This window comes from Pleurodeles waltl, chromosome 11 (genome assembly GCF_031143425.1).
Source record: "Pleurodeles waltl isolate 20211129_DDA chromosome 11, aPleWal1.hap1.20221129, whole genome shotgun sequence".
In the NCBI taxonomy this organism is placed as follows: domain Eukaryota; kingdom Metazoa; phylum Chordata; class Amphibia; order Caudata; family Salamandridae; genus Pleurodeles; species Pleurodeles waltl.
This window is the reverse complement of record NC_090450.1, coordinates 414,404,669-414,420,853: the sequence shown is the minus strand read 5'-3', so window position 1 is coordinate 414,420,853 and position 16,185 is coordinate 414,404,669. Positions and strand designations below refer to the sequence as shown.

Genomic DNA, 16,185 nt, shown 5'->3' with positions numbered 1-16,185 from the left:
CCTGGGAGTTTTCTGAGACGTCAGTCCACTTCCGGAGTCTTCCAGGAGTGCGCAAGGGATGACTTCGGTCAAACAATCCATTAAACTAGAACTGGTTAGAAGACTTCACCTGCTGAAGTCCGGATTTCAGGCAAGAAGATTATGATCCTCAATGAGACCTCAGTTGTTTTGTAACCAAACTTTTCTTTAGTGATTTTAATAAGGAAAGGGAGGTTGTGACGTACATAAGCCTTCAACCACTCACTCACACCTCTACAATGTAGACTCACACATCACCATGTTCTGCCATCTTTTTGTTCAAATGGGCATACATCTAACCTGTGCAGGTTCACTTATACTGGCTATCCAACCACAAAGTGCCACAGTCAATACATGTTTGTGCCTATCAAGAAATTAAACAACGTGTATGTCCCAATATGTAAAGTAGTGCTCTTTATTCGTACATTGTTGATGAATCCACGCTCTCAGTGAAAAACATTAAGCATCACGAAAAGGAGCCAGTGTCACTGGAAATGGTTGTAAGTTTGCAGTGCATTGATATGCAGTTATGAAGACTTACAATACAATTTGAAATCACGGTACATATTAACTTTAGTAAAGTACCACTAACAAGCTAGTAAACCAAATCCTTAGGCTTGTATGTTTGATTAGGAAAGTCTAGTAACCCCTAATGTAATGTCAGATGCATAGGATTATTTTTGGAAATATGCTGGCCTTCAGTCGGTGTGTGCTTGGAATGGTCTGCGGTTCACTTACAATTACAGTTTATTGCAATGTAGCAAATGGATGCATTAATAAATCGAGACAGTAATTTGCACCTTTAATGTTTACACCACAATCACAAATATTGATGCAAACACTGCATTGTTCAAGCAGCTAAGGGTAGAACCAATCACCCCAATAGGCCATATTGTATCAGCCCAGTTCTCCGTCGACTGCGGTCTGTCAGCATTTAAGTCTAGTTTTCAAAAGCAAAGTAACAAAAAAGGAACATATAAACCTCTGTTGCTCAATCATGAAAAACAGAAAGAGATGCAAACTCATGAATTTAATGCTGAGGGACCGACTACTTTGATTAGGAGTACAATTGATGCAATCTAAAATAAGAAAAGCATGGCAGACTCTTTACTTTTTCACTCCCTGCTCACAGCAGCCGAGAACGTAGCCAGCACAATCAGAGGCCAAATCACCTGAGCCATCACAAAAAAGTGACACTGACTATATCTAAGGGCTTTTGTGTGATCGGTTCGTGGTGTCAGCAATGCTGAATATAAGAAATAATACTGATATGGTCAGCGTGGTTCAGAACAGAAGAATGATTCTGAAGTGAAAGTATAAGCTACATACAGTGTTAACTCTTGTACTATAGGCCACCCTTCCTTCCTTGGGATTCACGATATTCTGTTGTGGTTATGAGACGGAATTTCTTATTGCACAGCAAAGCAACACATTCTAAATGGTGCCCAGAGCACACCCAGCAGGCTGCACCATAGAATAACCCACACTTGAATCATTTTCAATCTGCCTACACCTAAAAAGTGTAAACAGTAATTGTGTGTAGATCTAGAAGCAGCAGTCAGAACCTAGCACAGCCGGTATACCCACCAGTCCTGTATCCTCTGTGAGGAGGACTGAAAAGAAAATATTAAGGGGGGAGTCAGCCAAATCATAATTAGCTCAGTGATGCCTTTTTGCTAAGAGCTCAGAAAGGTGCGTGGATTAGCCCGTATGTCTATGCCTGCCCTCAAGAGGACTTTGTGCTAACCAGGAGCTTACTGAACAGGTAGCAGAGATCAGGAAAAATAGGCCTGGGGTCGAGATCAAGATATCATTGCTCCTGACGCTGAGCTGAAATCAAAAGGGTAAATTGCACAAATAGGCTTAGAATGTTGAGAGAACAATGTTTTCCTCCAATTCCCCCCTTCCCAGTCGCTCTCCTCCCCTTGTGAGACAGCATCTGTCCACTCAGGGGGCCGGCTGAACACATTTGCAGTCTGCCTAAATGCAAATATGTAAAGGATATGAAAAGGTAAAAGTGTGATAGCAACTGAGCTGCTGAGCTTTAATCTGTGAAAGACCGTAACTGGATCCTTGAAGACATCCGCCTGGTGACTGTAAGACTCTATTAAGAGCAAAGCTAACAAACAAAACCACTGGTTCAAGCCGATGGTCACAACTCAGTGGCCAGGCAAACATGGAGACATATAGAGACAAATGCCACCTTCAGCTTCCTGATGTTGTGTTGCAGAATGCTGAAGGTTTTTCGATGTCTCAGGATGGTCCAACAATCATGGTATACCTTGCCTGAGAAATGTCAATTTAGATGTGGGGGACTGAAAAGAGTGAAAAATAAATGACTGACCTATTGAGACCGCCACAGGAGATCCTCTGAATCTCCTGAAAGACCAGTAATGTAGCCTCAGTGAGAAGCAAAACGCAGCTGCATTCTGAGCATTCTCAGGGGTGTGATGGAAACATAGTCATGAGCCACAGAGCCCATGAAACAACCAAACAGTTGAATATAAGTTTTGTCTCCTTACATATATAAAATAAAAGAAGGGGAACTAAAGGAGATGTCCTATTGGCTGAATGTGTATAGGCAATTCAGGGGTACAGGTCAGGAGCTGGACTTAAGTGCTGAGAACAACTGTTGGGCAACAACAATTTGAGTGCGCCTTTCAGATACTGTGTGATCCTGTGCCAGAGTAGCATCCTTATCTGCATTAGCTTCCTGGTGCTGTGGCAGAATTGTACGGTTGAGGTTGTCAAACACAGTTGACAGATTCTGTGTTCAGACAATACCGGCAGCTAATGGGTCTGGAGATAAACTAGTGTCAAAAGCAGAAGTGGTTCGGTCCCTTTCTTCATCAAGCAAAAGATAACGCAGAGTCCAACCCAGGTTCAAAATATTAACAAACCCAAGATCCTGCTTGGATGTGGATCTTACTTGTTCGAACAGAACAGTTTGCCACACTGACAAGTGAGGACTAAATGCTTAGTCTGAAAAGAATAGATGATAACACTCTGAAGTTACTGGGTAACTCCAATGTCATCCGTCTGTGTGAACAAGATTGTTTCAAACCCCTTGTGAAGGAATAACAGTGTTTTACTCCAAGTTAGAGAAAAGTTATTCTACAATCTTGATTTGTGATGCCTTTGTTGGTGCTTTGGTTTGCTATTTGCTGTGCAAGAGTTCTTCTGGTCTCCACAACTGTGGCCTGGGTATCCACATCCCATTTGAGCCTGAAAGAAACAGGGTGCTGGGTAGACAGGTACATACGATACAGAGGATTCCGGTGTGAATTATTATCATCAAACCACTATGAAGACTATGTAGAATACATTTGAGAAGTACACTTAAAGAACATATGTATAATACTAGGGCGTTCAATATCAAAATACAGGATAATACTGAACAGTTTACTTGAGTATCATTTAGCATACATATAAGGGGAATCTGATCAACCAAAGGAGAAAGCAATGTGCAATATATATTATATACATGAATGTATGTATATATATATATATATATATATATATATATATATATATATATATATATAGAGAGAGAGAGAGAGAGAGAGAGAGAGAGAGAGAGAGAGAGAGAGAGAGAGAGAGAGATACGTATAGAACTTTTGTGAATACTGGGATACTATGTATACTTATACTGAGGAATCAAGTATCTTGTTTGACTAAGAATTGGAAACACGAGTTGTACAGTGCATGTAATAAATTCAGAGGTACATCAGTGATAGCTATGACTGGAATGCCCATTCCCAACAGGAAACAGTATGCACATTCTTCTTGTAGACTCTTTATCCACTCTTAGCCTTTCTAATGGTTTGAAACAGTTTTAGAGGTGCCACGAACTCTTTCATACACACTTTTGAGAATCCTTTCCTTTTTAAAAGCAGATACAAAGTTCTCCACTTGTATAATGGGCTTTGTGTCGCCATAATTTATGCCCTTCAGGTCCCAGAATGTACTTCTCCCACATAACTGTTTCAGTCTGAATATATAATTGTCTTAAAAAGACGTATGCAAACTTGCTTCTACCTCTTACTGGCATAATATTTTATTTTAAGAAGCAAAATCAACTACATTCAGATTTTTTTGCTTTCATATTTTCTTTCGAGACTTCATTTTCTGTTTCAGTTATAGCACTTTGGCTTTATTTTACATAGAATGTGCTTGTTGAGTTAGTAGAGCTTTTGAAACTATAAATCCCACTTCTTAATACTGCTGCCCTGTGGTAGACAATAGCAATTTCAGATTGACTTCGGAGTATCCATTCAAAAGATCATTGGAAACTATACCATAAATTAATCTTAGCATATAGGGACTATACATACATACTCGAAATGATATGGAAGTCTGGCAAGTGTACCTTGGTAATCCAGAAGGATAGAGGGTGCTTGACTCGATGAGCGGGTGCCAAAGCGGGCCCCAAACAGATGTCGTCCCTTTAACACTGGGTATCATTGTGTGATTCAGAATTACATTTCCTTAGTCTTACTCCCCTTGAGTTGTGGGGTTGGGAGTAAGATCAAAAAACGGATATTAGGATTTTTTAGGTGCAGTAAATTCCTGATTTGCTTTTCCGCATAGGTGAATAAGCAGCTACTCTGTATGATATGCAGAGTTGGTAAAATGTTGTTTTAAATGCATACATAGCATTAAGCAAATGTGTTCGGCTCGACCAAGCAGCGTTATTACAGGAGATGCATAAATAGAAACATCTTGAAGTCATTGACACTGGGTCACGGGCGAAGGGTGGCATTATTTCTTGACAGCTGGTTCTGCGAGTTTCTTCAGGCGTTTCTTCAACTCAAGAGGGAGTTTTTCATAGCATTTCTTGCAGAACGGCTTCATGTCAAACTCAACAAATTTATTCCTTAGAAAGAAAGTTATTAAACGTCAGCAGTCATCACTTCAATAATCATTACATTTTCTAACGGAAGCAGTTTCCTCACAATGTTAAATATTAGACAGGGACCATTAACAAGACCCATACAGTGCTTCACGCGGAAGAGAATACAATCAACAACATTCCTGCAACGGTATAAATGAAAGATGCTAACAGCAGCATGGTCCATGTAATACTCACCATTACCGAGCAGGGCTTGAGAAATTCCTGGGTGATGCTACAGGAGACAAAACTTATTTTTCATGTCAATACCTACAAACTCGAGAGTGATAGATTTACTCCTGTCAAGGGCAGCAGTAAATATCTTTCTTGTGTGGAATGGGAACGAACCATTCCCAAAACATCTGGGGGCGCGGGGAAATACATTTTCTCTATGGGACAGAATATTTTACTTGGAGACAACAAAAGAAAACTAATTTTGAACTACATAAAATAGTACTTCTGAATTACCACTTCACTTACTACAATATGCATTTCACAAACCTCTGGCCTGAGATCTTTGCCTCTTCTATCTTTTCCTAGTGGAGATCCCTATCCTGTTGCAGTGATCTCCACACATGTAGATATGCCTTGCAGCATAGGGTTGTGAAATGCATATTGTAGTAAGTGAAGTGGTAATTCAGAAGTACTATTTTATGTAGTTCAAAATTAGTTTTGTGATTCAGGCCTTACGTGTTTTCAGAGAGGCAAATCATTGGTGATTATCCATAGTGTTTAAATGTGCATGGGGAAAATCCAGGCCATTTGTGCAGTTGAACTTTATTCTTTTCTTTTGTTGTAAATGTGAGAGGGTTGGAGGGGGCTCTGAGGGGGGAAGTGAATTAGTGCATAATTACTACTAAATGGCAGATATTTAGGTAAATTTAAGAAGGGGGTTAGGGATGGAGTTGCTTATACAAATTATACACCCACATAAGAATAAGAGAGTTGCAATTGCTAAAATATGCTTTTAAATTTACTACAGACCTAAGAGTGACAAAATAGGCTCAAACGTACTTCAGCCAAGTGTTGGAGTAAGGCAAGCAATATATAGGACCAGCCACTGGCACTGTGTAGGGAAGGTGGTTCTTTTGACATGGTCAACTCCCCCCCCACACACACCTTTTGGCTGGTTTCTGGTGTAATTTCAACAGAAAGTGCACTGGGCTCCTCCTAGCAAGGACCCCAGTGCCAAATCTCTTTCCCCAAAAACATCACAGCGTTTTTCCCCAAATGGAAAAAACCTATAGCACCCACAGTAAGTCCCTAGTAAATAGTGATCCTTGCACCTAGGGCTTGGAGTACTAAGAAGGGTCCCGAAGGGCTGCAGGTCAAATTGTACCACCCTAAGGGACCCCTCACCAAGCACGACAGGCTGCGTGTCTTGGTGCAGACAAAAGTGAAAACACAACATGGCACACATCTTGTGTGTCATGTCCCCTAAACACTGCACGCAATATGTGTACGTCATACCTCTAGCAGGCCTTACAGCACTAAGGCAAGGTGCATTATATTACATTATTGCATAAGCAGATATGTCCCTGCTATGTCTTTGTCCATTCTCAGACATAGTAAGTGATCAGGGAAGCCATTAAAAGTGCATGTGTGGTCACTACGAGTTTTTAAGCTACATTTGGCTTCTCTGAATTTAGGGATGTCTGGTATCAAACATCTCAGAATAATAAACCCTAATTGATGCCAGTGAGAGATTTATTAATAACTGCAGCTACCAGTGGGTTGACTGACTGGTCCTGACCAGCTCAGCCACCATAGATGCGTTTGTGCCCCCCCCCCCCAAGGTGAAAGCCTGCGCTCTTTAGAGCCAAAGACAAAAGCCTGTACTGGGCAGGGGTGTTAGCACCTCACCCAGGCAGGATGAATATTCCAGGGCAGGAAGCTTAACAGGCCTAGCCGAATTTGTAATGCAAACCAGGTCTCGCCAGATAGTGGAGATAACCTACTCCCCTGTCCTGACCCCACTTTTGGCGACAGCACAGGCGAGAAAATTAGGCAGATTAGTAGGTGTGCCCACTTCACAGCAGTCCCACCCCTAAGGTGGACGAGCTGAAGCTGACACTACGTTTCAAATTCTTCTATCTTGTTTGGAAGGAATTAGGCACTAGGGTTAGGGTTATGTGTACTTCCCTGCAGGTGTGGTCATAAGAAGGGTGTAGTCACCCTAAAAGTGAACAGCCCATTGGCTACAACCTGGCACAACCTGTAACACCCCTTAAATGAGTATTTAGGTGGCACCCCTGAACCCTAAAACCTGACGACCTAAGAAGCAAAGGACAAAGAAGAGTCTCACCTGCAGAAGAGGAAAAGAAGAAGTAGCAGACTGGAAACCAGCTCTTCCGGTCTGGCTGCTGAACTCAATGGACTATGCCCAAAATATGGACTCGTCCTGCAGTTGAGCCTCCAAGAAACCCAGGAGGACTGCCTGCCTTCCATAAAGAATCAAGACTCCTGTGAGCAGTGGCAATGCTTTGCAACAAATTCTCAGGAAAGGACTCTAGCCTCTGGAACAGCAAAGACCCGACACCTGAAGTGACCTCTGCACCCGACGTCCATGACCCAAGGTGATGCCAACCAACTGGGCCAACAAGGTTCCCCAGCTGTCCAGAGTCCGAGTCCAGTGTGGTCTCAGCCATCTTGGACTTCCCCCAAATCGCCTGCAGCCTCTGCACACAGCCTCTGCACACAGGCTCCCTCTCCCGCTGCCTTGTAGAGAGAAAACCTGACACCTTCAGCACCGACTGCACCCGTCACCTCTGACCCCATCAGAGGTGGGTCACTGGAGTCAATAACATCACCTGGCTCCCCTGAGCCCAAGGCCACCCTGGTCCTCATCACCCCCCGCTGGACTCCCTGTCTTCGCCTGCAGCCTCACCATGCGGGACCCACTGACAGCGAGTGCTGCAAGATGAAAAAAAAAAATGCCTAAGGACACCCCTGCATCCATCACCCCTGGGCCCTGGAGAAAAGGACCAAAAGTGCACCTATGTCCCCGAGCACCCCATGACTACAACCTTCCTGTTTGTTGTCCCCATCTGGCTTCCTAGCAGGAGCCCACAGCCTCTGATCACGAGGACCAAACTCCCATAGGAAACCATTGGGCACCTGATGCCTTACTGCACCACTGCACCCAGCTGCCCTAGTGCTGCCCAGAATGACCTGCTGGTGTGGTTCTAATCAGTGCCCAGTACTTACCTTAACTTCCTTAAATTGGCTTTGTAAGTTCTTGTTAACCCTGTGTTTGCTGAACATTGTTTTCCTCCCTAGGCTAACAGTCAAGAATTCTGAGAAGTGTTGATTTTTTAAACTGAAAAGTATTTATCCTTGAAAAGTGCTTACCTGATTTCGAAGATCTTGGGTTTTAAACATATATAAAAATAAGTGTTATTTTTCCAATTTGATTTCTGATTTATTCTTTTAGTGTGTGTCTCATTTATTGCCCACAGTGAGCACAACCCTCTGATAAGCCTAACTGTTTGCCCATACTACCACAAAATAGAGCATTAGATCTATCTACTTTAACCTCTGCTAACTAATTGGGGCTCCACTGAACTCTCTGCAGAGTGTACTTCTTTTCTGTGTACCATACAGAAAGCCAGGTTCCTACACACTGCACTACACTGACAGAAAACTCAGTCCACATCACCAGCCACTGGTACTGCAACACATTGATAGAAAAAATGGAGAACATATTTAAAACTAACACTCCCTAGTAAACAATAAAATTAAATTAATTTTACATTTCATATGTATGCATATATATATATATATATATATATATATATATATATATATATATATATATATATATATATATATATATATATATATATATATATTCACTGCAAAAAAACAAAGGTTAAACTGATGTTTATAGTTAGGTGAAAATACATCACTTGTGATATGTTCACAGACATTGTTGATAACATCATTGCAACATCTGAAATTACTTCATTAATAACAACACTGTGCATGAAGGGGGCATGAGGTAAAGTTCCTTTAGGGTACGAGTTATAGTTACTTGAGATAACTGATGAATTTCAGTGTTTGTTTTAGCCACTGAAATGTTCACCTAACTATACCATTATTTAACTGTTCACCTTTGTTTTTTCAGTGAATATATATATATATATATATATATATATATATATATATGATCAAAATCGTTGCAAGATGACTAAAAAATAAAATCAAAATGTAGATGAGGGTAGTTGTAAACTATGGTTTAAAATAATTAATATATTTAAATTAATTCACAATTTTAGGAAGTAGTGTTTTGAGGGTTTTTTTAATTAGTCCCAGGTTGCATTATTATTTTTTCATTTTTATTTTATAGGCCATTTTTATTTATTTTTTTAATTAAAAAAATACATTTAAATACATATACCTCTACTTACCTATAGGAAGACCTTGGTCCTGGCTGTAACTTTACGTTTGTAAATTCAATCTTGGGAGTCTTCATCTTATCATTTGTGGGAGGTGGATTTTTTCGTGTCTTCAACAAGATGCAAACCTCCACTCAGAAATGGTGAGTAGCAAACAAGCGCTGAGAGGTACAACAAGGTGTGGCTGTAGATCTACACCAGAGTAGATCTACACTTGCAAAATTACCTTCGTGAATTAGGCCTCAGAGTACTCTTGGAAACATTTGTGAATTCCTGACTTTTGTAAATGTGCATCCATTCTAGGGTATAATACCGTAGGAGCAGATTTACAAATATCCTTATGAATCAGGCCGAATGGCATTAGAGGTAGAAAATAAGTGCACAGAGTAACAAGTGTTAGGAGACGTGGACGGTGAATGTAACTAGAGAGAAAGGAAGAAGAAAGAAAAGATGGTTGAAAGTAGGAAGACAGAACTTATACTACTAAAGTTGGATGACTGCTTTAAGTAACATGAATAATAAATTAACAGTGGTAAAGGCAAAGAGGAGTAGAAAGACAGATGGGATTAGAAAAAATAAAAATCAGTAAGGGAAAATCAATGAGGAAAAGGAACACAACAGAAAGAGGAGATCAATATGGATATTCACCTATACAAAGTGAATATAAAAACAAAGTGAATATAAATGTGACACATTTGGATCATCTATGGGGGAGGATACAGTTCTATAGTGTTGTCTAATTTTCAATGAAAAAAGTTATGTAGCTTTAATTCAAGTTCTGCATGTTGAATATGTTTTAAAGATGTGTACAATTTTAAAATCCTCTTATCACCCAGAATTGTGGGCTGGGGGGGGGTAGAGGTAAGGTTCTCAGAACACTTTGTGGAACTTTTAGTTTATCTTTAGGCATCCTTAGAGGAAGCCATTTTGTTGAAACCCACACTGACACTATAAGATCTATAAAATACACAGTAGTGATCTGTTGCTTAAATGTCATTTAAGAGCAACAAAAACTGGAAAGCATTGCATATATTTATTTTTTTTACAAAAAAAGGAGGTGAGCAGGACTCCTAGTCCATATATAGCAGACACCCACATTGAACCTCCTTCCTGACAGCATCAAGTGGAAACGGCTCTCAGTTAAAACTCTCCCTCTGACACCTTTTTAACATCTTTCTAGAAGCCCTTAGCCATCCAAGCCAGCTAAACCTTTGGTTTGTAAAAAACCCTCAGTAACAAATTAATTCCTGCAGCTTTAGTGCAATTTTTTATTTTTTTTATTTAAAGTTTTTTGGCCCCTTAGGTTGGTCGTTCAACGAAAGTCTGAAAGGTAGGCAACTTCCAGTCCACCTGAGCACACAGTATCCCTTCTATGGAATTCTTGAAAAATGATCTTGCTTTTGCTCCTCTTAGTATAGCAATGCTGGTAGCAACCCCTCCACCCCCAAACAAATCATACCAGGTCCTCTGGTTGGTATAAGCTTTATGAATATATATATATTTGTAAGAAGTAGTCAGCTGGGGAACCCACAATTTCAAAAGAACAAAGTACTTTTGGTAAGACTCTTGCTGGTGGCTAATAAGTAACCACAGATTCCTCACTTTTAGGATAGACCAAGGAGGCAGGCTAGATCTGGAGAATTCTTCAGCAATGCTCCTCATGCTCGTAGGTAGCATCATGTAGCTCCACAGTGACTCCATACTGCCCCGGAAGTGACAAGAGCAGAGCCATATATAAGCGCTATATGACATGACATAGGCCTATTACATAGTACTTGTATCTGTCGCCGTATGTGCCCTCAGACAGGGAGCCGAAAGTGTGCTTTATTCAAAACATACGAGGTAGAATGGCAGTGAGGAATCTGCTGCTGGAGTATCAACCAGAAAGAGCATACTGAAGGTAAGTAACTTGTTCTTCAAATGGATACTTCTTACCAATGATTTCCAACCTTTAGAATATATACCATAGCTGAACCTCCCTAAGGTGGGGGGTCTGGAGAGTAGACTCAGAACAAAACATTCAGCAGAACTGAGCAGTCAAAGTGACATTTCTACTGGACCTCACTCATAAGGCAGTAGTACTTTATGAATGTATGCACCAGAAAAGCCTGGCAGATGCCTAGAAAATGTACTCATCTCCCCCTCTTACCAATGGCACTACAGAGGCCTTGGTCCTGGTGGAATGGGCCTCAGGGGCTGATTTCTAGCCACTGCATAGCGGATTTTGATGCAGAGGACACTGACAGCTTCCTCTTTGGCACATGCTTGCATTTCTTTGCACCAGAAAATGCCACAAACAGCTGATCATCCACAGGATGATCCTTTGTGCGTTCCATCAAAAGCCCCTAGGGTCTAGACGATAGAGCTTCATTTCTTTTTGCGGGTGCAGCCGGGTCCAGAATACTGGCAGAGTAATCAATTGGCTAACATGAAAGGGGCACCCGACCTTTGGTAGGAAGGCTGCCCAGTCCTCAGTGCCAACTTCTGTGAGGAACAAAAGTGATGTGGAGTGGCTGTATTAAATCATGTGCAGTTTGATGTAATTGCAATAAGGAAGGCGGTCGTATGTATCAAACACCTTAAGGAAACAGCAGTGAATAGGCTCGAAGGGGGTGCATGTGGAAGCCTGATTCAAGGACAAAAGTAAATGCTCAGAACACTGGGTCCCAGTCAGGGGCGGTAAGAATGGTTGGTCTGTCTTCACCTTCCTCAGGCAGAAAAGGCAGAAGTGAAAATGCATACAGCAGTCATGGCAGCACATGCTGCCTAGTCACTGCCTTGGCAGAAAATCCTTCTCAATAATTGTTGACACTACATGTCCTCTATGGTGGCAAGTTCCCCTGAAATACTCCATTGCTCGAGGATGCCCTGTGACACCTTATATGAGGAAGCCACCTGTTTATTTCGGCAGCTCTGGCATTCAGAGGCCCTGCCAAGCACCTGGCAACCAGTAAGATGTTCTGCTGGTTTAGTCACCTTCTAACACAGGATCCAGAAACTTGCTCCACCCTGCTAATTACAGGATCATAATGTGGCCCTGCACCAACCTCCCTCTGATGCGAGGTCATCGTGCTGGTTGAAGCTCTATGACACTGATTTGTTACTAGCCAACTGCCAGAGACCAGAGGTCTGTGATCACTATGTCTCCCAAATGCCCCCACCAACCCAGCAGTGATGCTTTTGTCACACACATTTACTCTGGATGGGGAAGGAAGAATGGCATGTTGCAAGTCATGGTGCTGTCTGTAGGCCATAATGTCCCTCGAGAGCTGAATGGAGGTGGAAAGCCATTTATGATGCTGGGCCACTGGGACCTGGGATTCCACTGCGTGGCACATATTTGCCAAATGGCATTTGGGAGGAAAAGGATGCACAAGGCTGGGAAACTAAGAAACCCCAGAGCAAACCTCACTGAAACCCAGGACTGATCCTGAAACACTGGAACTACATCCTGAATGTCCCAGACTCGCTGTGGCAGAGGAAAGTCTCTGTATGTCATCATATCTGGAATAGCCCTCAATTAATGAGGTAGTCCTAGTGTGGGACTCAGGTAAGACTCTGACTTGTTGACGGTGAAACAAAGTCAGGAGTTCTGATGCATGGCAGGCCCACCTCTAGCAGACAGTCATTTAATTACAGGAATACATGTACTTCTTACATCCAGAGATGGGCAACGAGCACAGTCCTCCCTTTTGAGAACTACATACTGACTCAGGTAAGGGTGAAGGGGAGCACAGTGAGCTAAAAGGGTTCCTGGCTCAACAAAAATAAGTTTTAAACTTTTTCTAGGCCTAGAGATGACCGGATCTAAGCCTGAATGAGCCTTCTGAACCTGTCCTTCCTCAGAAAGGTGTTCAGCAAGCAGAGGTTTAAAGAAGATTGAGGCCACCAACCTACTTCAGGATGAGGAAGTAAACAAGCAGCATCCTTCTCCGATGCAGGTACCTGCTTGATAGCACCATTGGACAACAACTGTTGGTTGACTTCCTGCATCAGGATTTCGGAGTGATCCTCTGAAAGTCACTTCTGTGTGCGAGGAAGACAGGGTGGGGAGAGGAGGAATGGCAATTTGTAAGACCCACCTATGATGTGATGGATCACTAGCTTGGGAGGGTCTATCATATTCTGCCTCTTACTGGCCAGGCATGGGGATGGAAGGGTGACTTGCTAGCCACTGCAGCCAGGGAAATGAAGAACTGCTTCCTTGCTGATTTGAACAGTGTCTGTCAGTGCCATGTCTGCAGCCTCGATAGGACTTGGATGGCTGTCTCAGTGCATGTTGGGTGCGTACCACAGAGTCCGGGCCACCTCAGAGCACACATGTGGTTATGTCCTGACCATCGACTATTGTCTGGGCTAGAGAGGCTATGAGGTTCTTTGGGACGACTGGCAATGTGTCACAGGCCATGTTCCATTGTGCAAGGATGTACCTCCCCAAAACACAAACTGCATTAATAGATCTCAGTGCTAGACTGGCTGAAGAAAACATTCTTTTTTTCTAAAGCATCAATTCTCTGTCTGAATGGTTGGCCACAAAAATATTTGGATTAACCTTGCTTGATGAAGGTTGAACAATTGGGCTCTCTGGTGCTGGGTGCCTAGTTAGGAATCCAGATTGCCAGAAGCTGGTCTATGCTGAAAAGCCAGAGGCCGACTAACTAGCACGAGCATGGGTTTGTTGCTTAGGCTCTCATTATCCTAATGAGACTACTGGATTCAGGCAGCAGAATTGCTTGCATAGTGGGAGACTGAGTCTGAACCCACTACAGGTGACACCTGTCGGCCTAAACCGGGTTTTGCTCTGGCTAACTAGCAGTGCCTCATCTCCACCCCAGAGCAGGGATGATTGGGCAGCCAAGCGCATGGCACAATTGACTCCTCAGGGAAATCGTGGTCACTCAGATCTCATCCGTTTCTCTCAGTTACATTAGTCTCACATACACAAGGACAATCAAAGGCAGAATAGAGTTCAATAAGGTTTAATTTAAATAATTGCTTCTTACATATTAAAGCGTGTACTGCAATAACTAGGACGATGAAGCATGACAGGATTAAAATTGTGACAAGGAGAGTGAAGCATAAAAATAATGCTACTATATTGTCACTAGAATCGTTAAAATGGCTCCTACCTAGGCTATGTTAGAGCACAGCATGTTAAGCTCTACCTCTGCCCTTCAGGTTCTCCTGGGAAGACATCATCCCTCACACCTGAGCAAGAGGCCTGTAGCTTACATAAGCAGCTGCAGCGAAGCACTCAGCAATCAGCATACAGTCGTGGTCATCTGGCTGGAACCCCCCTCTAATGTACATGGGCCAAAGTAGTGTTTTTATAATAAAACAGCTGATGTTCCAAAAAAGGATCCCTACATAAGAGTGTGTATGTTTCTATGAGCACTCGAGACAAAGTGTTACCACGTTTGCAGGCAACCTATCTTACTGCAGCCTTGAGAAAAGCACAGAGTGAAAGAAATATCTTGTTTAAGAACGTAGTGCTGGCCTAGGCAAAGAACAGCTAGATAGAGAAAATAAAACAAGACCGCAAATGTAGCTATTGTTAAAATAATAAACAAAGCTGAATAAAATATATCTAGGTCAAAGTGCACAGTGGCAGGCCTAGTTCGCTAAAATAACGTGTATGAAGCTATAACTAAAATGGCTACACAACAGGTTCAACCATTATTATTATTATTATTGTTATTATTATTGTTATTATTATTATTATTATTATTATTATTATTATTATTGTTATTATTATTATGTATTTGTAAAGCACATGGCTACCCACAGTGGGTTTCCCAGCACTTTATTACCATCTGGACCAAGGGCACAGTAGCACAAGATTAAAACAGCCATGTTTTCAGCTCCCATCGAAAGAGTGTGAGGGAGCAACAGGCTCTAAGTTTAGGCAATGAAGACTTCCAGACCATGTAGCTGGAATGGCATCAGTAGGGGCTTAGTTAAATGGCGACTGAGGCTAAGATGAAACTGGCTGTGGTTGAAGAATCTCAATCGATATATTTGTTTTGGTCTCTATAGTAGGCAACTACAACTCTAGTGTTCCAGCTGCCCTACAAACCATCTCTGTACCCGGATATGCTTTCCTCTGTTGGAGTTCCAGATGATAAGTCTGGCTCTGTTTCAGGTGAGGTATCCATTCAGGTGGTGCGTGTAGCCCCATTTCACAAGAGGGGTTCAGCTCACCAAAATTTTGCAAGTCTACATACAATAAATCTTCAGTACAATGAGAAGGATGGAACCTGTCCCCTTCCTTATCATCACCAGTATCTTATGCAACACAGGGTGAATTATGCACTGGGTTTTAATCAGAATCAAAAATAGTGTGGATCCTATGCTGGTACTAGCATCAAGGAAGAGATATCTGGTTGGAATCTTGCTTAGACCACTGAGTAAACTTTTGTGATTTCATAGCTCAACAAAGATCTGGATCGGTCTAACATCGGTTTGGGGCTCAGAGACTGGCATAAGGATCGGATCATCGACTTGTGCCAGTGGAGTTGATTTTAGTGCAAGAACGGAAAGAAACAGTGTGGACCTTGGTATTGGTGTAGAAGGTAGTGCCAACACAGGACTTTTTTACCTTTTGATGTTCTTACCATACACACTCGTACTTTTTTCTATCATGTACATTCCCTACCAATGTTCATGAAAATTAAATTTCCTCAATTTGTCAAATTTCCAAAATTGAGTTTTGTCAGTGGGTTGTTTCAGGCTGCCATTCTCCATTTTGGGAAATAGTCTAACTAAAGTAAATTACCCTGCAGGAATAGGTGCCTATCTTGAATCCTGTAAGAATTCATGTTCTACTGATATTCCCAAGGTTCTGTTGGCTATTTTGGGCAGCATCATAGAAAAGACCAA

The 16,185-nt window shown here is 42.0% G+C and overlaps 1 protein-coding gene across 1 annotated transcript in view; it reads right to left on the bottom strand.

The window, feature by feature from the left end:
• Window positions 1–417: 417 nt before the first annotated feature.
• LIMS2 (LIM zinc finger domain containing 2) overlaps window positions 418–16,185 on the bottom strand; it is a 360,835-nt gene continuing 345,067 nt past the window's right edge. Inside the window, exon 10 of the mRNA XM_069213748.1 lies at window positions 418–4,894. Within this exon, the coding sequence (XP_069069849.1) occupies window positions 4,780–4,894 (115 nt within the window). The 3' untranslated portion in view covers window positions 418–4,779. The remainder of the gene's footprint in view (window positions 4,895–16,185) is intronic.